The sequence below is a fragment of the Phaseolus vulgaris genome, chromosome 11, assembly GCF_000499845.2.
Source record: "Phaseolus vulgaris cultivar G19833 chromosome 11, P. vulgaris v2.0, whole genome shotgun sequence".
Classification (NCBI taxonomy): domain Eukaryota; kingdom Viridiplantae; phylum Streptophyta; class Magnoliopsida; order Fabales; family Fabaceae; genus Phaseolus; species Phaseolus vulgaris.
The window spans coordinates 49,471,412-49,493,635 of NC_023749.2; the positions used below are offsets into that span (position 1 = coordinate 49,471,412).

Here is a 22,224-nt window from a genome sequence, read left to right on the forward strand (position 1 = left end):
AATACCCCTGATTAATAATACAGTTTTTGTAATTAATAATTAATACTTTGATTTTATTTTGTTGATAAAATATTTTATAATATTGATTTTAGTCTAATAATAATAATCATAATGATGATATAAATCTAGAAAATGGGTATTTTTTATCCCCAATAAAAAAAAACAAAATTGTATCACTCTCCTAGTATTAAAAGTGAGAGATTATAAACATATGAATCTGTGTAGAGATTAAAATCAAAAGCAGGTTTTCTTAGTAATTGATTTATTGTTACAACATTTAAATTGGTAAAATAAATATTATCATAACATTTTCTTAAGGAGAGAAATGAAACAGAAAAAGGAAATAGAACAAAAATGTTAAATGAAGAATATACTATTTGAATGAAAACAAATTAAAAAAAAAATTGAAAAATATTTTTTTTTTTATTGATTTATATTTGTAGAAGAGGAACGGATGAATAAATTATGTTAAATGTTTTTTGTATAGTTAAAAAATTGATTTTCTGAAAAATATTAAATATTTATTATTTTAAATATATTTTTTCTTTGAATTATTCTACTTAATTTTAAAAGTTTAGAACAAATAAAAGTATATCAAACTCGTGATCTTCAAATTGTCTCTAATGAGAATTGAACTATTAATTTTGGGTCTGATATCAATGGAAGCCAGATTAAAAATTTATCAATTGGTCAAAAGTAAAAATTAATATTTATATTACAACTTTTTTTATTATTACTTGAGAGTATAATAATAATACAAAATATCATGGTTTTATAAAGATTTAAGCCATCTAGTTTCTACAGTAATTTATTTCCTCAACAATTATTCATTGTCATCTTGTTAATCAAACTTGTAACCTTAATTTCAATATATTTTTTTTATCAAATATCTATGGTGAAAAAATAGAAAAATTTAAAAAAAAAAAGTTGAATTGAGATTTAATTAATTCTTAAAAACTTTTTGCAAATTAATCACACAATTTAATTATTAAAACAACCGGACTAAAAGTCTTCCACTAATGTGTTATGTTAGATTTTGTTTGCATGATCATAATATTCTTTTATTTAACATACAACAATTCATACATATTAGATTTATAAATGTACATCGAGAAAACAGAATTTAAAGTTAAATTATTTTACAAACAAATTTCAATAGGTTTCGTATGAAGCTTGAAACATTTCTCTTTAAAAAAAAACTTATAACAAATATTATTAGTCTAACATAGTTAAAAGTCTATTTTGTGAGTAAGATCACATTGGACTCATACTTCACAATTCAACTAAATCATTTTACTAACATATATTTATGTTTACTTTAACAAATGATTGGATCATACTCTTAACATCTGACCAACCAATTCAAGAATAGATAAAACACTTAGTTTAAAAACTTTTAGTAAAACATCTTGATAAGTTCTCATGCATTAGTTTTCTTTCTTGGGACAGTGCAGACAATGATAATATGTAACATAAAAGAGAGAAGGAAGAGAGGACACATACACATCCATTTATATTACTTTTTATGTCTTACAAACTACATTAAGTTCTTGGCTAACTTGTAAAGTTCAAATAAGCATAATAACGTTGTGAAGTACATATTGAGTACCTTTTTTTTTTTTGGCTTGTAGTCGCTTCTGGCTAATCTCTTAAGTATTTTTGACACAATCAACTTTTGGCTTAATTGAGTATTCATTGGGTTCGTAGTCACTCCCAGCTAACCTTGAGTATTCTTTACACCTAATCACTCCTGGCTAACCGAGTATTCTTTTGGATCATAACCAATCCTGATTAATCCGAGTAAGGAGTATTCTTTACTCAAGTCACTCTTAGTTGTACCTGAGTATTCTTTGTCAAACAATCACTTCTGACTAAGATTTGGAGATTTAGTATGTGATCATTCGGTTTGAAGACTAGGGAGGATTGTGTTTGATGATGAATACAATGTTCAAGCTTTCTCTCCTAGTTTAGATAATCTTTTTCTCTAAGGAGGATAAAGTCTTTCAACATATACAATGATTGGGCTCACTCTCTTAGGTCGTTGGATAAACACTCAAAGTGTTTTCCATTAAGTTTTCTTTGGATCATATTACATTAGTTTTCTTTGTGCTATAGGATCCTTCTATGAAGATATAAGGTGTTCCTTATCATTTGATTAGCATATTTATATATTGCAACATTTGTTTTATTGGCTTAGAGGAGTGATTTTCCTTTGAGTAATGTGTTCACTAGTTAACCAATCTCTTGTGGGACTAAATTTGTTTTAATAAAAAGCCCGAGAGCTGTGGTTGTTGGGTGAGCTAGATTCACTAGACGAGTTATTTAATAAAAGTTCTAAGGAATTTGGTTGTGGTTGTTGGGAGAGTCAATTCACGTTGGACAAAATTCATTTAATTGAAAATCTGGGAGTCTTGATCGTTGGGCGAGTCAATTCTCATTGAGAAAAAGCTTTTCTTATGAAACGCTCCTAATGATATAGTCGTTGGATGAGCATTGTGTTCGTTGGGCGACTAAAATTTGTTGGCTATGTTAATGTATTTGGTTGGACGAACAAAATGGTAGTTGGACATGTGCTTAATTTGTTGGGTGAGCCAAATTCTAGCTAAGTAAGAAAGGATTTGCTAAACTTTAAAGAAACATATTTTTAAATGTTTCTAAATGTTAAAATGTCTTTATCTTTTATTATATTGTTATATTTGACCAATATATTGTATTTGAATATTTTTATAATGTAATATATAATAATTTTTTTAATTTATTAGCATTTGATTTAAGATGGATGTGTATGTATGAATGAAAATTTGTAATAGAATGATTGTATATGATATGAAGTATGATGTAGATATAGTTATTTCTTGGGAAAATAATGCTATATTGAGATGTATAAGATATGTATTGAACTTGAGATTCGTACTAAGGAGATATACCGACTCTACCAATATATTGGAATCACACAAAAGAAGATAAGTGATTAGAGTTGAGGGAGCTCCTATAAAACATAACTAAAAAGGTCATAAGGGTTTATCTTGTCATATAAGAGAATTTAGTTCATATTGACATCATAAATAATGTAGTAAAGTTTTTTTTTTTAAAAAAAGTATTTTTGTGATATATATTAATAGTCTTCTAATATAAATTATGATTAATAATAAATAGTAAAACTATATTAGGAGTATGTTAGAGTATTATAATAAAAATTTATTTATTTTATAAAATAAATAAATTTTTTCCTCTAACCCACTCTTTCACTCTTCTATCTTATGCAAGTTTTAATAATATTTTTCTCATCTGAAATTGAAATAATTATTTAATTTTTCTTGTTTGGATGTAATTTTAAGCAAGTTATTTGTTATATTTGTTTAAATTTTTATTTCAATAAATATTTATGCATAATGATATCCTTTTACTATTATTACAACTATTTTGTTTTCTTCATACAAGTTAAATTAAGAATATAATTAAAAATTTGCATAATCTACAATTTAAAAAATTACAGATAAAAAAATAAATTTTCTGTAAAAAATTCCACACCTAAAAACACAGGGTGGAAGTATTTCACATAATTAATATATAGTTTATAATTATTTATTATTATTATATATGTCTTCAATTTGATTCAATCCCTAGTTGAAGCTCGCATGCCAAAAGGCGTGACATTCCCTCTCCGGTGGTAGCCACAAACTTGTCGCCACCACGACGACCGTCGCCGCCCCATGCGGGAAATCAAGGTCCAGAAGCTCGTCCTCAACATCTCCGTCCACCACGACGACCGTCGCCGCCAGAATCATCAAGAAAACCACCGCGAGAGCCACCACATGGTTCAGGGCAACTATCTGTGAAAGAGAAATACGCTCTGAGTTCTGATAGATAACTTCACTACGCTTGAACAGGTTCGTTGCGCTTACACACACTTCCTCTTCTTCAATCAATAGATTTAAATTATGTTACGATTCCTTTCTCTGCGTTCAAAATGTTGTTGATTAATTGCAAAAGAAAAACATTTTGATGCTTCTCTTAGTTTGGTAACTTAGAACAAAGGTATTCATTTTGTTTGCAGTTTGTAGAAACTGTTTTGGAGATTTTAAATTTTGTTGCCTGATGCAAAGTTAAAGGGGAATTTGGCTGTCATGGACGTAGCACATTGGTATTTGAAGGGGAATGCTGATGCTGTGGAGTTTTGTCCGTATGATTCATACCTTAACGTTTTAGCAGTATCCACTTACACATTACAAGAAGGTTCTCAGCCAAGTCGACAGGGAAGCATTTCACTTTTCAATGTTGATGTGGACACACCCCACCTTGATCTGCTTTTTAGTGAGGAAACTGCTGGAATTTTTGATATTAAGTGGAGCCCACCTCAAGGGCATGTCAATCCTCTTCTAGCTCAGGCAGATGCTGATGGATACTTGAGAATTAAAATGCTGGAAGGTTGCTGCAATGGAGTGGAAGGTATGGATTTGCTTCTTCATTCATTTCTGAGTTATCTTATTTCTAAATTGGTATTTTGTTAAAGAGAGTTGTTGTGATTCTATGTCAGGGGTTAATCTAAAGGAGATGAGTAATGAAAAAATGAGTAACTCTATGTGCCTGTACCTAGATTGGAACCCTTCAGCCACGTGTATCACAGTAGGACTTTCTGATGGCTCTGTGTCTATTGTTTCTGTTCTTGAATCCAAGCTGGAAATACAACAAGAGTGGAAGGCACATGATTTTGAAGTTTGGACAACCTCCTTTGATACCCACCAACCAAATTTGGTATACACTGGCTCTGATGATTGTAAGTTCAGTTGTTGGGATTTGCGAGATAGACCTCCCAATGTGGTATTTCAGAGCTCTAAATTCCACAAAATGGGTGTTACTTGCATTGAGAAGAGTCCACATGACCCAAATATCTTGTTGACTGGAAGCTATGATGAATTCCTGAGGGTATGGGATTTAAGATCAATCTCAAAACCCCTTAACAACACTTCAATTAGCTTAGGGGGAGGTGTTTGGAGGGTTAAGCACCACCCCTTCATTCCAGGCTTGGTCTTGGCTGCATGTATGCACAATGGTTTTGCTATTGTTGCTATTAAAGATGGCAATGCTCAAGTATTGGAATCTTACAACAAACACGATTCTCTTGCTTATGGAGCAGACTGGCAGAAAGGAGAAGCAAATCACAAACCACTTGTGGCTACTTGCTCATTCTATGACAAACATCTTCGGGTGTGGAGGTCAGCAAATGATATTATCTTGTAGAATCTAGATTTTGCTTGACTTTAGCCTAATAGGAAATGTGATACATAGTTTATTTATTGAATCCTTATTGAATTATTTTGACAATTTCATTTTCATTTAGTCGTTTTTTCTCCTATTCACTGCTTGAAGAATGAATTAACTATCACTGTTTCATTCTGGTGGTTGATTGATCATGATTTTACGGTTAATCAAAGAAAAAGTAGAACAACCTATATGTATAAACCCAAGTTTATGTGCCAACAACAGTGGAAGTTAATTGATTGAACAGTGCATGATTTACTACTGTTAACATCTTTATGTGTTTAATTTTTGTTGGAAATAGTTTGTGAAATACAAGTATAGAAATTGTGAAAGTTGTGGAGAAAACATAGATTAAAAATGGAGGAAAAACATATTCCAAATTCATAAATGAGAATTTATAAACTATGCAGATAGCTGCTGAACTCTTATCAAATATCTAGTGATATTTTTAATTATTTAAACAATATTACAATGTTATTGCAAATGCAAAAAAAATAAAATAAAGGATTCAACAATAAAAAAAATAAAATAAATAGGACTACTTAGAATACTCCAATCTATATTAAAAAATAAAAACGTTTAACAAAAAACAGGGTATATTATACATACAACCCTTCTTCACCAACTTCCAAATAAAATAACTCATACTTCTCAAGCTCTCACTTATAGACTTAAACATTGAAAAACACAAATAATTTGTCAATAATTTGTCTAACATGTTTACGTTAATTTTACATTAAATGTCAATAATTCCTATTTTTTTATAATCTTTATTTACTAAAATATAGTAAAAAATTAAAACAAAATAAAATAAAAGGTCTATTTCATTTTTACCATTGAGAACGTGTCCATGTTTTGCTTTGTGAGTTGAGTAGAGTAGAAATAGCATTATTAAAAGAAAAAAAAATATAAGGTTAAAGGATCATCAAGTTGTACATAATTTTCCCTCATAGTATACATCAAATTAAACATTAAATACACCTTTCAATTGTTTTTTTTCATTTTGTTATTTTAAATTCTTATTTTTTATGTTTAATATATAAAAAAGATTATTTGTAACTGAAAATATTAGTAAGTTACTGACATTTAATTTAGCTAATACACGTTAAAATATTCATGAAAATAATTTTTTTGAAACAATATTAATATTTAAAAGATTTATTTATATGTGTTCAAATTTGAAAATATGTGTTTCTTGAGAATTTTCAAATTTGAAAAATTAAAATTCTAAATATCTATCTATAAAAACAATAAAATTTAAGATCACTTTGAACAAAATTAATGTTTAAAATATTTATTTATATGTGATAAAATTTAAAAATAAATTAAGACAACATGTTAAAATTGTCACATGGAAAATCTCACAAAATCTAAGACTTGAGTCTTAATAATAAGATCCTAAATCTGAATATATATATATATATATATATATATATATATATTTAAACGTGATAACTTTTTAAAACTTCAAGTTTGACAAAAAATTGAACTGGTATAATTAATTGAAATACGAATTTTTTTTAAGAGCAAATATATATTTTAATAAAATTTTCAAAAAATGTTAATTTTTTTTTTAAAGAAACCTCAGTAGCTGTTTACTCGTGGTTAGTTTGAACAAAAGTATGATAAAATATTTAAATAACAATTTTTTTTGTTTTGTATCTTATTGTAAAATTTAAATGGACAATGTCCCACGGATTTTAAAATGTCGTTAAATTTATAAAAACAGAAATAACTATAAAATAAGATACGAACAAAAATAATTATTCTCATTTAAATATTTTATCTTACTTTTGTTTAAACTAATCATAAGTAAACCGCTAGTGAGATTTCTTTAAAATACGTTTTAATATTTTTTGAAAATTTAATTAAAATATATTTTTTCTGTTAAAAAAATTTCGTATTTCAATTAATTACAGTGACGCATATAATTTTTTTTGTCAAAGTTGAAGTTTTAAAAAGTTATCACGTTTATATAATGAATGATATCATAATGTAATAATAAAACTCTTTATTTATTTGAATTTTTTATTATAATAATTTTTATTTCAATGCAACTAATATTTTGAAAATGATGGATCACACTTATTTAAGAACACTTTTTTTTCAAATAAATTTAATAAATTCAAAATTTTAAATAGGAATAAACCTATTGAAAAAATAAGACGGTATAACATATTCCAAAAGTGTTAGAATCATATAACAAGTTACATTTGTGAAAAATTCATACCAATTTAAAAGAAAAAGTAATTTTTAAAATGTTTTAAAAGATATTATTTCAAGAATATTTTAATTTTCAAGAAAAAGGTTATTTTAAATATATATATATATAAATATAAATAGATTAAGATTTATGATAGACTTAAGGCTTAGATTTTGTGAAATTTTAAGATTTGTATGAGTTTGTATAATCCATGTGACAATTTTAACATGTTGTTTTAATTTATTTTTAAATTTTATTGTAAAATCAAATAGTACAATAATAAGCAATTAATGCAGTTTATCATAAGAATGTTACAAACTATGATTCTCACATCTCATACATCCATTATAATATAGATAAACAATTACCTTGATCCATGAGAGGTTCTATGTAAGCAGTTCTTTAATTGTTCTTTAATCTTCTTTTCTCGTTCTTTCTTGATGACCAACCGATGAGGAAACCTATTTGCAGAGACAAAACCCGTTTCTATTTTTTCACCGTCAAATTAAGTTTTCATTAGGTGTCATAAGATATATATAACTTCTCACATTAACCAATGGACCATCAAATTTTATTAAATCATATTCATACCAAAATCCTAAACCCAAAACCTATTTCACAAGTGAAACTCTTTACGTGATTCTAACACTTTTTGGAATATTTTATACCGTCTTATTTTTTTCCAAATAGGTTTATTCCTATTTAAAATTTTGAATTTATTAAATTTATTTGAAAAGGTGTTTTTAAAAGAAGTGTTATTCACATTTTCAAAATATTAGTCGCATTCAAATAAAAATTATCATAAAATCTTAATATCACTTTCAAAATATTGTTACATTGATATCATTCATTACACTTTTTAAACGTCATCACTTTTTAAAACTTCAACTTTGACAAAAATTTGAACTTGTTGAATTATATGACTCGCTCTTTGAAATACAATTTTTTTTAACAAAAATATAATATTTTAATAGAATTTTCAAAAAATGTTAAAACATATTTTAAAGAAACTTGTGTTAACTTAACATTTTTATTAAGGTAATACATGTAAAACACATTGATTAATATTTTAATTTGAATAATATATATTAGTGGAAACATATGTTATCGCCTGTGTATCCGTATTTTTTATTTTTGTTTTTAATATATATTTATATTTTATTATTATTATTATTATTATTATGTATCGAGTATTTTATTGTTATTATATATTTAATATTTGATAATATATAATTTTTGTCCTTTATTATGTATCCAATATTATAATCGTATTTAAGTTTTTTTTTTTAAATTATTTGAGATAAAATTGTAATTAATTGATAATGTAAAAATGACAATATACATGAAAATTAACATCATATTTTAAAATATATAACTTTTGTACTCTATTTTGTTGAATCATCTATAATTTTGATATTCTCATTTTCAAATAAACACATTTGGTGTTTCTAATATGAAAATTCGAAATGTACTTGAATTTTTGGTGAAAAAACTTAAAAGACACAGAAAATTGGCTTACAAAACTAAAACAATTGGACATAGATTGATTGGTTTGAGTGTGTGTTTCTAGTTATAGCTCAGTCTTGCAGTGGGAAATTATCACCGATTGCTTTTTATTGTAGAAGATTTTTTTTTTCATTTTTAAAGGAAAAAAATGTTAAACTAATTATCATAAAACAAACCTCTTATGATGCTCGAGAAGGTCTTCAACAAATTCTTCTTCCCAATAACTTACATTGGTATATTGCATACTCTGAAACAAAACCAAAACCATTAAATTGTCAACTTCTTTTGTTCCTTGAAAAAAAGGCAACATTGGAAAGATGTTCCCATAACATACCGCAAACACCAAAGCTTTTAGAGATCTTCCCAATAGATCAAAAGCCACTACAGAAAACCCCAAACATCCACAACCAATCAAAAACAAAAAAGACAATTCATTTTCACTCAACAAAAGATAAAAATCAAAAGAGAGAGAAAAGGAACAACACGAACATCAACAGAACAAAAAAGCATGTGCCAATACGACATTAAGTTCATTGATTGAACTAACTAAAATGATAAGAAATGACGAAATCAAATGGAAAATTGATCCGTAAATCAAATAGAAAATTTCTCATTATATATCAAATGAAAAACTAAACCGTATATCAAATAGAAAATTGCTCCTTATATCATCAAATGGAAAACTGCTCCCTCGCTTATTCAAAGTGCAGAAAATTGTGGTATGTCAAATGAAAATATGAAAATAGAGAATGAAAAAGAGGTTTGATGGGTTTATAAAGCCTTTCGTTTAGTTTTAAATTTAAAATTTTGAAAAATTTAAAGTTTGAATATTTGAAAATTTAAAAATTCAAAATTTTGAAATTTGAAGTGTTTCGATTTTAAATTTTAAAAAAATTTAAAATTTTGAAAATTAAAAAATTTGAAAGTTTGAAAATTTGAAAAATAATTATTCTCATTTAAATATTTTACCTTACTTTTGTTTAAACTAATAATAAGTTAACCGCTAGTGAGATTTCTTTAAAATATGTTTTAATATTTTTTGAAAATTAAATTAAAGTATATTTTTTCTGTTAAAAAATTTCGTATTTCAATTAATTACGGTGATTCACTATAATTAAATTACTTAGTGGAAAATTATCACGGATTGTTCTTTTATTGTAGAATATATATTTTTTTTTCATTTTTAAAGGAAAGAAATGTTAAACTAATTATCAGAAAACAAACCTTTATGATGCTCAAGAAGGTCTTCAACAAATTCTTCTTCCCAATAACTTAGATCGGTATATTGCATGCTCTGAAACAAAACCAACACCAATAAATTTTCAACTTCTTTTGTTCCTTGAAAAAAATGGCAACCTTGTAAAGATGTTTCTAGAACATGCAAATACCAAAGCTTTTAGAGATTTTTCCAATCGATCCAAAGATCCACAACCAATCAACAACAAAAAGGACAACACTAACTTTCAACAAAAAAAAAAGGAGCATGTGCCAATACGATCTTAAGTTCTTTGATTAAACTAACTAAAATGATAAGAAATGATGAAATCAAATGGAATAAATCAAATAGAAAATTTCTTATTATATCAAATGGAAAACTAAACCGTATATCAAATAGAAAATTGCTCCTTATATCAAATGGAAAATTGCTCCCTCGCTTATTCAAAGTGCAGAAAATTGTGGTATGTCAAATGAAAATATAAAATAAAAAATAGGTTTGATCGGTTTAGTTTTAAATTTAAATTTTTTGAAAATTTAAAATTTAAAAATTTTGAAATTTAAAAAATGTTGAAAATTAAAAAATTTGAAAGTTTGAAATTTTGAAAAATTTGAAAATCTATACCTATATATAATGGGGGATTCCTCCATAACTGTTTTTGATATATATAAAAAAATTAATTTTTTTTAGTCATTTTGTAATTTTGTAAATATTAAAACAGTTATCAGTTTTGAATTTAGTTTTCTGAAATACAACTTTATTTCTTCAGTTTCCACTCACAATTTCTTTTCAATTTGAATTTATGTTTGGAATTTTTATTATCATTTTTCTCTCCTCCCTCCTTCTCACTTTATCTCTTCATTCATATCACTTCCATTAGATAAAAATATTCATTCTTCAAGATAAGAGTAAGAAGAAGAGCACGCACCCCACTTTAGTTAGTCTCTGTAAGTGAATTTTCTTTTCTTGGTTGTTTAATTTTTAATGTTACTCATTTTTATTTTTTTTGCTTCTGCTTTTCATTTTTGTACATTGAAGGCTGAATACAGAGCATTCAGATTGCACAGGTACATAGTTATCTTGACATCATTGTTGATGTGGGCATCTACGGAGAGGATGAATACGTTTTGAATACGACATTCTTGCGGAGAGAAGGAAATGAATTAGAAAATAAATACTTTTTAAAGTTTATTACGGAGTTTCTCATCTTATTCTTCTTATTTTTTTCTTTTCATTATTATATTTCTCTTTTTTAGTTTAATGTTACTAACAACAAATCAAAATTCGTTATGTTTATTGTGTTATAAATTTAAATTTGTTTAATATATTTTTACTACAACTTAATTACTAAAATAGTAAGTTGAAACTCATAAAAGACGAAAAAAAATGTTTCTATCTTATTTTATATTTAAAAGATATAAATACATATAATAATATATAAAATAATAATAATAAAATGTGGATTTTAGTGACTGTGTTTCTACTAATATAACATAATAAAACTTTTTATTGATTTGAATTTTTTATTATTACATTATTATGATATTATTCATTATACAATTTTTAAACGTGATAACTTTTTAAAACTTCAACTTTAACGAATTTTTTTTTGAAAATACGACTCGCTACAATTAATTGAAATACGAAATATTGTTAACAGAAAATATATATTTTAATTAAATTTAAAAAAATATTTAAACATATTTTAAAGAACCTTATTAGTGGTTAACTTATGGTTAGTTTAAACAAAACTAAGGTAAAATATTTAAATGATAATATATTTTTTTCGTATCTTATTTAATAATTATTTTTGTTTTTATAAATTTCATTAGATTTTAAAATCCGTGAGAACTTATCAATTTGAATTTGAAAATAATAACAATTCAGTTATATATTTAAATATTAAGATTTATGAAATTATTTTATTTTTAAATCACAGAATGCACATATGCATCATGTGTTTCGGTGATAGTTGACCGAGAGTAAGTGGGGGTGCCGGAGGTGACAGAGGAGGCAGGCCGACAATGTGGCACGTAGAGGAGGGTGGCAGAGGAGTGCACAGAGTACGTGAAAGTGAGTGACGATGACAAAGACGTGTGAATATTAATAAAGATTACACTTCTTTGCCACTGTCACTCACTTTCACGTACTCCGCGCACTCCTCCGCCACCTTTCTTCACGCGCCACATTGTCGATCTGTTTCCTTGGACACTTCCGTCATTCACGCATACTCCCCTATCAGTGGCCACCAAAACACGCAATGCATATGCAAACTCCGAGACTTTAAAAATAAATTAGCTTCATAAATCTTAATATTTTAATACAATTATGATAATTGAAATGTTATTCTTTTAAAATTTAAATTGATGGATTTTAAAATCTAGTTAAATTTATAAAAACATAATAACTATTAAATAAGATACGAAAGAAATTTTTTGTCATTTAAATATTTTACCTTAGTTTTGTTTAACAACTAATGAGGTTTCTTTAAAATATGTTAAGGTTTTTAGTCAAAAAAATTTCACAATATTTGGATGCGAAATCAAGTCAAGATATTTTTTCGAAACTAAGTGTAAATCATACAATTCTGGAAACTGGACAGAAACCTAAAAAAGTCAAAGAACAATGGAACAAAACGTCATGGTATGAAACCAAAATTTAGCATATTTTTTCTTTTAGTCATGGTTGTTTGTCTTTCACTTATTTAGGAGTGTTTGTCTTTGTTGGTGCTCCAAGGGGTTGTTTTCTTCAACCTTTGGCCGATAAAGTCAAGTTGAAGCTTACTTCTTGGAAAGCTAAATCTCTTAGCATGATGAGTCGGGTTCAGTTGGTCAATACGATGATTTTGGATCTTCTAGCTTATAGTTTTAATTTGTATAAATGGCTTGTCTCTCTTAAGCAAGTTGAGTAGTGGTATGAAAATTTTATCTGAACGGGTGATATTCTGAAAAAAAAAAGGTATACCTATTGAAATGTGTTTGTAAAATAATTTCGCTTTAAATCCTCTTAGGGTGTGTTTGTTTCAACAGATGTACTGTTGCTGAAGACAGAAAGTGAGTAGGTTCCTTTGTTTGGATCTGCATATGAGAGAAGGTGAGTGGGCGCGGAAGAGTGAGAGAGGAGCTCAAATGCATCTTCACAAAATAGCGGAGAAATGAAGAGGAGAAGAGAGAAAGTGCTTCATAAATATGTAAAATACCTGTATACCCTTATTCTATTACAATATTTACTATAAATTATTCACATTCTATTTTTTTTAAATAGAACTGCACATATAATAAAATATTAAATATATTTTATTTCAAATATATTTACATAACGATAATAAATATAAATTAAAATCACTTAATTTTATTCTAAATAAACTATAAGTATTCAAGAAATATTTAATATATTCATAATAATAAAAAATATTAAATATATTTTTAATAACATAAAAATACTTATATACCTAAAAATATATTTATAATAATAATCTAGATTTTGATTTATTAATGAGAATACAAAATTTATTTAAATATTTAAATTCTAACAAGGATTAAAATGTTATTAGTTTAAAAAATAATAATCATTTCTTTATTATTTTTTTACACATGGACAAAAATATACTTTATTATTATATATAATGTAATAGAAATTAAATAATATAATACTAATTATTTTAATTAACTTAAATATCTTTAAACTAATTAATATTTCATTTTCCTATTTATTTATATATAAGAGGGTAAATTTGTAATCTTACAATTTACACTATTCAAAATATATTAAAATACTCTCACAACTATCACATCATTCACACTTTTCAATAAACTTTCTTCACACATCCACTATAACATCTCTCAATCCAAACACCCTCAACTTTCTCCACACTTTCTTCACACTTCCACTCACCCACACCCTCAACTTTCCACTCACCCACAACCTCTAATCCAAACACACCCTTAATGTACCTTTATAAGTCTAACATGTATGAATTGTTGTATGTTAAATAAAAGAATATTATGATCATGCAAACAAAATCTAACATAACACATTAGTGGAAGACTTTTAGTCCGGTTGTTTTAATAATTAAATTGTGTGATTAATTTGCAAAAAGTTTTTAAGAATTAATTAAATCTCAATTCAACTTTTTTTTTTTTAAATTTTTCTATTTTTTCACCATAGATATTTGATAAAAAAAATATATTGAAATTAAGGTTACAAGTTTGATTAACAAGATGACAATGAATAATTGTTGAGGAAATAAATTACTGTAGAAACTAGATGGCTTAAATCTTTATAAAACCATGATATTTTGTATTATTATTATACTCTCAAGTAATAATAAAAAAAGTTGTAATATAAATATTAATTTTTACTTTTGACCAATTGATAAATTTTTAATCTGGCTTCCATTGATATCAGACCCAAAATTAATAGTTCAATTCTCATTAGAGACAATTTGAAGATCACGAGTTTGATATACTTTTATTTGTTCTAAACTTTTAAAATTAAGTAAAATAATTCAAAGAAAAAATATATTTAAAATAATAAATATTTAATATTTTTCAGAAAATCAATTTTTTAACTATACAAAAAACATTTAACATAATTTATTCATCCGTTCCTCTTCTACAAATATAAATCAATAAAAAAAAAAATATTTTTCAATTTTTTTTTTAATTTGTTTTCATTCAAATAGTATATTCTTCATTTAACATTTTTGTTCTATTTCCTTTTTCTGTTTCATTTCTCTCCTTAAGAAAATGTTATGATAATATTTATTTTACCAATTTAAATGTTGTAACAATAAATCAATTACTAAGAAAACCTGCTTTTGATTTTAATCTCTACACAGATTCATATGTTTATAATCTCTCACTTTTAATACTAGGAGAGTGATACAATTTTGTTTTTTTTTATTGGGGATAAAAAATACCCATTTTCTAGATTTATATCATCATTATGATTATTATTATTAGACTAAAATCAATATTATAAAATATTTTATCAACAAAATAAAATCAAAGTATTAATTATTAATTACAAAAACTGTATTATTAATCAGGGGTATTATAGTCATAGCCCACACATACCAAAACCCTAGTTTCTTCCACTCTCATATTTACTCTGTTCTCTGTCCCCATACCCACTACCATTGCATCTTGCCGCTGCAACTCTCTTCCTTCTCTTCAGCTTCCATTCGCAATGGTGAGTCTCTGCTTCTCTCTTCATCTCTGCCACGCGCTTCATCTTTCTCACTCACACGTTCTTCTCAATTCAACCCCTTTCTGTTTTCTCTTCTGTTTGCATTAGGCTTCGGAGAAGAAACTATCCAACCCCATGCGGGAAATCAAGGTCCAGAAGCTCGTCCTCAACATCTCCGTCGGAGAGAGCGGAGATCGTCTCACCAGAGCCGCAAAGGTTCTTTTTTTTTTTCGTTTTATTTTTCAAAATCTTATTTTTTTGCTTTATTTTAATTTTGATTTGAACCCTTTTTTTATTGTTGTTGTTACAGGTGTTGGAACAGCTTAGTGGCCAAACCCCTGTGTTTTCCAAAGGTTGTTTTTTTTTCTTCTTCTCATTATTAGGGTTACTTAAACATGGTTTTATATAATTTCCTCTTCTGTAAAAGTTCTGTGTTTTAATGGTAATAAGAGAGATCGGGTGTTTATGTAGTAACTATGAATTCGTTATTCTATGTTTTTCCAACTGGAATATGTGCTTGATTGAATCCCTTTTTTTGGGGGAAGTAGGCGTCTAAAATTTTTTGGAATGCTCAGATTTTAAAGCGAGAGGGACGTTGTTGGTGTTGGGAATGTAATTTATTCATACTCATTCCTCCCATTGTGTAGCTTAGGTTGTTATTTTGTGAGTTATGTATTCATTGAAGTTCACTATGTTCAGTTTATGATATCACTTTGGCTAACAGTGCAGAAGGCTAATATATCAATTGCCTTAATTTAATTAACATGGAATTGAGGATAGGGTCGTAATGTGATTGTTTGAGTCAGGTTACATTTTAGAAATCTGTTGGGTACTGCATATCTGTGGCTGCAATGTTACAATAGTCGTTTTTGATCTGTGGCTGCAATGTTACAATAGTCGTTTTTGATCTGTGTCTGTGTCGTGGATGCAAGCTGCATTTTCCTGCAATTGAAATATCAAGGATTGTGATAGAACTGTGGGCTTGGTTTGTTTGCTGTTGGTTATAATTTAAAACTTTGTTTGGAAACTCAAGAAGCTATTGTTGTGAATGGGGATATTTTTGGCTCTATAATCGAGTCATCAGCAGGGGTCCATTCATTGGCCACCTGACTGCCGCTTGGAGCCTAAATGAAAATACTAGAAGAAGATCCTTGAAACCCCTTGGTTGTTCTCAAGACACAAGATCTGGTGAAATACTTGGGCCGATATTCTCTAGCCTCATAGAATTGTATTTAGTAAAGGGTCTTTCAATTTCTGAAAATATGTAACAATATTAAGGGTATTTGGGTGTGTAAGGCCGCAGTCCTGCAACAAGCCGTATTGGACTGCAATTTTTACCTTGTTTGGGTCTCAAACTAACTGCTTTAAATTGGAATATTTTGGCTCTGTAGTTGAGTCACCAACAGGGCCTCATTCTTTATCCACCTGTCTGCTGCATGGAGCCAAAATGAAAATACCCGAAGATCCTTGAAACCCCTTGATTGTTTTCAGGATACAATATCCCTTGGTTGTTTTCAAGATACAATATCTGGTTAAACTACAGGTCTAGGCGAAGTGTGTTGACCAAAGAATATTATAATTTCTGTAAACCATTGGAAATTTTAAACGTATCATGTTTCATATTTTAAACTTAAATCCGTGGTTTTTTATATTTTTCTTACAAAACGTCTTTCACGGTGGTGGGATGGTTATTTCTGAAGATTAATGTTCCTATATGCAACATGTTTGCTAGTATAAGTTGTATTAGGCGAACATTGTCTGCTCCACCAAAATTTTTTCTAGTTGCAACTGGCTGTTCTCTGATTGTTTATTTGTTCTTTGTTTTTGACAGCAAGATACACTGTCCGTTCTTTTGGTATCAGAAGAAATGAAAAGATTGCATGCTATGTCACTGTTAGAGGTGACAAGGCAATGCAGCTTCTGGAGAGTGGATTGAAGGTGAAGGAATATGAACTTCTGCGAAGAAACTTCAGTGATACTGGGTGCTTTGGATTTGGTATTCAGGAGCATATTGACTTGGGAATCAAGTAAGCTTAAAATCTCTTTGCACTTTATTATAAAATACATGTTATTTAATTGTTGTTATACTTATTTTGCAGTACTTGAACCAGTTATTAAAAGATACAAAACTGCATCACTTTTTCTCTTACATGAGAACAGATTGAAATTTAATCTATGATTGTCTTCATGTATTGTTTTCTTTGTTATGCCCATTGAATTTGGTTTGTTCTTCTATTTGTATAATGTTATTGTAATTGACATGTCATTCTAACTATGCTCAATTAAAAAAAATTGTTTCATCAATGTTGAACGTTGGCTCTTCTTCAGGTATGATCCCTCAACTGGTATTTATGGGATGGACTTCTTTGTTGTTCTGGAACGCCCTGGCTATCGCGTCGGCCGCCGCCGCCGCTGCAAGTCTCGTGTTGGGATCCAGCATCGTGTTACCAAGGAGGATTCTATGAAGTGGTTCCAGGTGAAATACGAAGGTGTGATCCTCAACAAGTCACAGGCAATTGTTTAGTTAAATTAGCTAGTTGTTTTGAGGAGTTTAAAAGTTTTGTTGTTTTAAATTCGATGCTTCTTCATTTAAATAGCTTGAATTACTGGAATATTGAAGGTACTTGTTTTTGACATCCATATTAATACGCCTTGACCCTTAATTGGATGTTCTATATTTTGCCTTTCCTCTAGCCGTTGTGTTTGAAGAACATATTCATTCATAGAACACTGGTTTTCTCATTGCATTGCCTTTAAGTTTTTGCCCCTTCTGAGGAATATATAATCACCACAAGTTAATGAAGTTGTGAGGGTGAAAGAATGCTTTCAATTGTTGAAGGCTCTGGTGCATAAAACTCACTGGAAAAAATGTATCACTATTTCTCACTTATGTTAATTATGCGTAAACTGAAATTTTAATATTATATCTTTTAATTTATAAGGTAACTACTACACTTTTCTATATTTATTATAATATGATTTAAAATTTATTTTTCAGTTAATTTTTAATAGATTTAGGTATTGCACGTTTTCCAACTACCATGTCAATGTAAATTCACAGCCAAATTAATACACTTAATTCTCTTCAACCAAATAATAAACATTTTGCAATGATCTCCCTCTTCCAATATTAAAAAAATAGTTTTGGAAAAGGTTTATTATTGAGAGATTAAAAGTAAAAAAAATCATTTTTACAAAAAAATCTTTATTTTGGAAATTATATACGTTTAATTAGATATAGTTATATTATAGTTATTTTAAATTTATATTTAAATGCAATTATTTATAATTAACATTATAATTGATATCCTTTACAATAATTAAATATAATTTTTTAATACAGTGTTATAATTTATTAAAATGATTAATGTATGTAATATTTATTTATATTTTAATTAATTTTTTTAATGATCTAAATTTTAATTTTTTAAAATATTATAATTTTCACAGATAGTCGTAAAATAAGTAATAAAACATATATAATAATATTTAAAGTTAACTATATTTAAATTTAAATTTATTTTTGTTTCTATTTAATATATATTCTAGTGGCTATTTATTATGCATTCCAATTAACGTGGAAAAACAGACTCTTTCATAAACTTTTAACTTTTATTTTTTTTTAATTTAAAATTGAGATTTGTAGTCAACCGTTACCCATTAGCAATCTGGACCATAGTTTTACTTCTTTTCTCTTTATTTATTTTTGAAAAACAGTTATTTATTTAATTTTATTGATGTTGTATTCATGACAAATAAATAAATTCGTATTAGTAAATATAACCTTAAGTTGTTTGATTATTTATTTAATTATAATTTATTTTTTATTATTTAATATTAAAAAATATATTATCTTTATATATGTGAACCGACTCATTTAATTAACCCGTGAATTTCATAAAAGAGAATCAACTTACAAAAATAAAAATCTATTTAAAATGTGAATTATACAATTTTTTTTATAATACACATTTAAAGGGATGATGAGTTAAACGGGTCAAACATTATAACTGACTTAATGAGTAGGTACTCTCGAAATGAAGTTAGAATTCCATTATATTATATTACTTTTTTGCTGATTGAATTTGTTTGTTATCATCGCCACACTAATCACAAACTTTATTATTTTTATATTTTTTAATTTTAAAAAAGTCAACTATGTCTCACTTTCGTTATAATTTTTTTTTATCAAATCACTTCAAATGTTATTTTTAACAAATTAATATTTTTCATTTCTTTATAAAATATATTTTTATATAAACATTTAATAACAAAACAAAAAATAGGAAAGAAAATGAAAATAATAATAATAAAAAAAAATAACAAAAGGTTTACATGTAGAATTTATGTCAATACTTAAGTGCAATCTACAGATAATTGAACTTGTGTCAATCAAGCATAAAATGTTTCATAATCAAAGTTATCAAAACTTAACACGACTTTTAAAAAATACGAAAAGAAAGATTAACACATGTTAAATAAAGTTGTGGTTGAATCATGCGACTTCATCATTAACACTAAAATTATGCTTGACCAACACTAAACAAAGTCATCCTATCCATTGCGACGTCTTAACAATAAAGTCATCACATGTTGACACGAGTTGCGTATTCCAATAATTTTAAAAAATAATTTATTTTGATAATATTATCAATAAATTAGATTATTTCATTAAAAATTTCTCATATTCATCCATTACTAACTTTGTGGTACCAACATAAATTAATAAGCTACACATAACATTGCACTACTTTATTAAAAATTCCTCACATCCCATTGCTAACTTTGTGGTACCAACATAATTAATAACACACACATAGCTCAGAACTACTATAATTTATTTGAAATACATATGCATAGAAATCACTTTAATAGAAGTCATGTTACAAAACATGAACACCCACATGAAAGTCCTTGATTATTGATGATCATAAGAAACTAACATAAATGAAATATGCATACACATATAAGATCTAGGAAAAGCAAGATTCCTTGGTGCCTAGATTTGGTACCCAAGCAAGAGCTTTATTGCCAACAAAATGGCAAACAGGTACAGTTCCAGGCTTGACTTTGAGAACCTGATAAAGCACATCAGGATCCATGCCTCTTGTATCATGGTGGCAAATGGTGAGTGCCTCAGCTTTAGTTCCATCAGAGGCTACCAAAGGAACCATATAAGTTGTTGTTGCATTGATTTGGTGGCAGTAAAACACAACCTTTTCAAAGTTCAGTCTGTGACACATGACAGCTTTTTCTCCAACTCTCTTCACTTCCTCAACACTGTACTCATCATGATTCTTGTCAAAGGAACTTGAAATCACCTTGATATTCTTCCCAAGCTTTGAAGTGGCAAAACCCATCATTGATTCCAAGGATGCTGCACAAAACTTTTCTTCTCCTTTGCCTGCTTCTTTCCCACAAACCTCATCAAGATTATATTTCTCTGATACTTGTCCATGCAGCCATGCTCCAAAAGGTTGGCTTGTTGTTCTTGAGGATGGTTTAGTGTTGGAGTTGTTGTGGATGCCCAGATGCATCATCTTCCTAGGATGAAGTTCATGTTCAAAGAAGAGAGTCCAATACTGTTTCTCTTCTTCCACTTGAATAGGCAAATTGGCTTTGCTTGCTGCATATACAAATATGAACAATCATACAAAAATCTTTCTCATCATTGCAACATGATTTAACATGTATTGATTCCTTAAATAACTGGTGTAACTTACGAGGCAACACTAGATCTCTGAGAGGCTTGGGCACTGTAGTGTTTGGAAAAACAGAAAACCAGTAATCTTTAGCAGATTGCGAGGCATCAATTTCTCTCAGAGTTAGCTGCAAAAATTGTTCAAAGTAACAAAAGTGTTACAACAATTATAGGTTAAGAAAAACTTGTTCCATACATTACAAAATTTCACGTAATTTACTAGTAGAAATAAAAAATTTATAGATGTATTCTTAATTGAACTTTAAAAAAAAATAAAATCTGAAACTGAGTTTCTTATAGTAAAGACAAAGGCTATTCTGATCAAATATATTTTTGTTGCGTGGTTGGTAGGTTACACTACAATAAAACCATGAAATATAAATCAATTTTTAGAGACAAAAAATAATTAGTTGTTATAGTGACTAAATTAGAGATTATTTTAGAAACTAAATTTTTGTTGGCTTCTAAAATAGTTTCTATTATTGTTAAATAGTTTCTAAATTAGTGTCTAATTAGCAACCGAGGTTTTTGCTACTTATTATTTAGATTCTAAATTTGATAGCAAAAACCTTGGTTGCTAATTAGACACAAGTTTATAAATCATTTAACCATAATAGAAACTAATTTAAAAACAAAAAAATTTTCAGTCTCTAAAAATCGTTTCTAATTTAATCACTATAGCAATTAATTATTTTTTTGTCTAAAAATTGGTTTCTATTTTATGATTTTCTTGTAGTGTTAGGATTTGTTAGATTTTTTTTCATGATATGAAAATCATACATTCTTGAAAAACATGTAAAATGATGAAGTTAAAACAATGAAGGTAAAACAATGTAAAATGATGAAGCTATAGCAAAGATGGAGGAAAATGGCTTACACATAAAAAAGCTAAAAAGATTAGATATCCAAACTCCATTTTTGCTGTGAAGTGAGATTATGGGAAGCTATTGAGTTTATGTGTGGGAATGAGGTGAGTTGGTGATAGTATATATATAGTGAATTCAAGTGATAATTATTAGCTTCTTTGAAATAATTGTGTGTTATCAAATTTCAACAAGAAAAATATAAATTATTGTGCCATCTTCTATCAATTAAGGCAACTATTATTTTTTATTCAACTCTGGCAACTTGCCAACCACACACTGC

At 27.4% G+C, this 22,224-nt stretch overlaps 3 protein-coding genes across 3 annotated transcripts; 2 read left to right on the forward strand and 1 right to left on the reverse strand.

Annotated features, from left to right (window-relative positions):
- The first annotated feature begins 3,697 nt into the window (after positions 1-3,697).
- Positions 3,698-5,530, forward strand: LOC137828406 (uncharacterized). Its single transcript, XM_068634974.1, has 3 exons — positions 3,698-3,890; positions 4,058-4,449; positions 4,538-5,530. Exons 2-3 carry the CDS (start codon positions 4,128-4,130, stop codon positions 5,239-5,241), a joined length of 1,026 nt encoding a protein of 341 aa, XP_068491075.1. The 5' UTR covers positions 3,698-3,890; positions 4,058-4,127; the 3' UTR covers positions 5,242-5,530.
- Positions 5,531-15,243: 9,713 nt separating this feature from the next.
- Positions 15,244-18,070, forward strand: LOC137811159 (large ribosomal subunit protein uL5). Its single transcript, XM_068612792.1, has 5 exons — positions 15,244-15,380; positions 15,486-15,593; positions 15,688-15,730; positions 17,209-17,404; positions 17,706-18,070. The coding sequence occupies exons 1-5, from the start codon at positions 15,378-15,380 to the stop codon at positions 17,899-17,901; spliced, it is 546 nt and encodes a 181-aa protein (XP_068468893.1). The 5' UTR covers positions 15,244-15,377; the 3' UTR covers positions 17,902-18,070.
- Positions 18,071-20,194: 2,124 nt separating this feature from the next.
- LOC137831043 (embryonic abundant protein USP92-like) lies at positions 20,195-22,059 on the reverse strand. The gene is made up of 3 exons (XM_068638549.1): positions 21,956-22,059; positions 21,101-21,206; positions 20,195-21,003 (listed from the first exon to the last, which is right to left on the reverse strand). Exons 1-3 carry the CDS (start codon positions 21,992-21,994, stop codon positions 20,351-20,353), a joined length of 798 nt encoding a protein of 265 aa, XP_068494650.1. The 5' UTR covers positions 21,995-22,059; the 3' UTR covers positions 20,195-20,350.
- Between the last annotated feature and the right edge of the window lie 165 nt (positions 22,060-22,224).

Bases quoted from the DNA above. Each gene is read 5' to 3' on its own strand.
- LOC137831043 (XM_068638549.1), bottom strand. From the start codon at position 21,994: ATGGAGTTTGGATATCTAATCTTTTTAGCTTTTTTATGT. The intron at 21,207-21,955 runs GTAAGCCATTTT...CAATTTTTGCAG, and splicing joins TCTTTTTAGCTTTTTTATGT to CTAACTCTGAGAGAAATTGA. The intron at 21,004-21,100 runs GTAAGTTACACC...TTGTATATGCAG, and splicing joins CAGAGATCTAGTGTTGCCTC to CAAGCAAAGCCAATTTGCCT.
- LOC137811159 (XM_068612792.1), top strand. The intron at 15,731-17,208 runs GTTGTTTTTTTT...TGTTTTTGACAG, and splicing joins AACCCCTGTGTTTTCCAAAG to CAAGATACACTGTCCGTTCT. The intron at 17,405-17,705 runs GTAAGCTTAAAA...GCTCTTCTTCAG, and splicing joins CATATTGACTTGGGAATCAA to GTATGATCCCTCAACTGGTA.
- LOC137828406 (XM_068634974.1), top strand. From the start codon at position 4,128: ATGGACGTAGCACATTGGTATTTGAAGGGGAATGCTGATGCTGTGGAG. The intron at 4,450-4,537 runs GTATGGATTTGC...ATTCTATGTCAG, and splicing joins TTGCTGCAATGGAGTGGAAG to GGGTTAATCTAAAGGAGATG.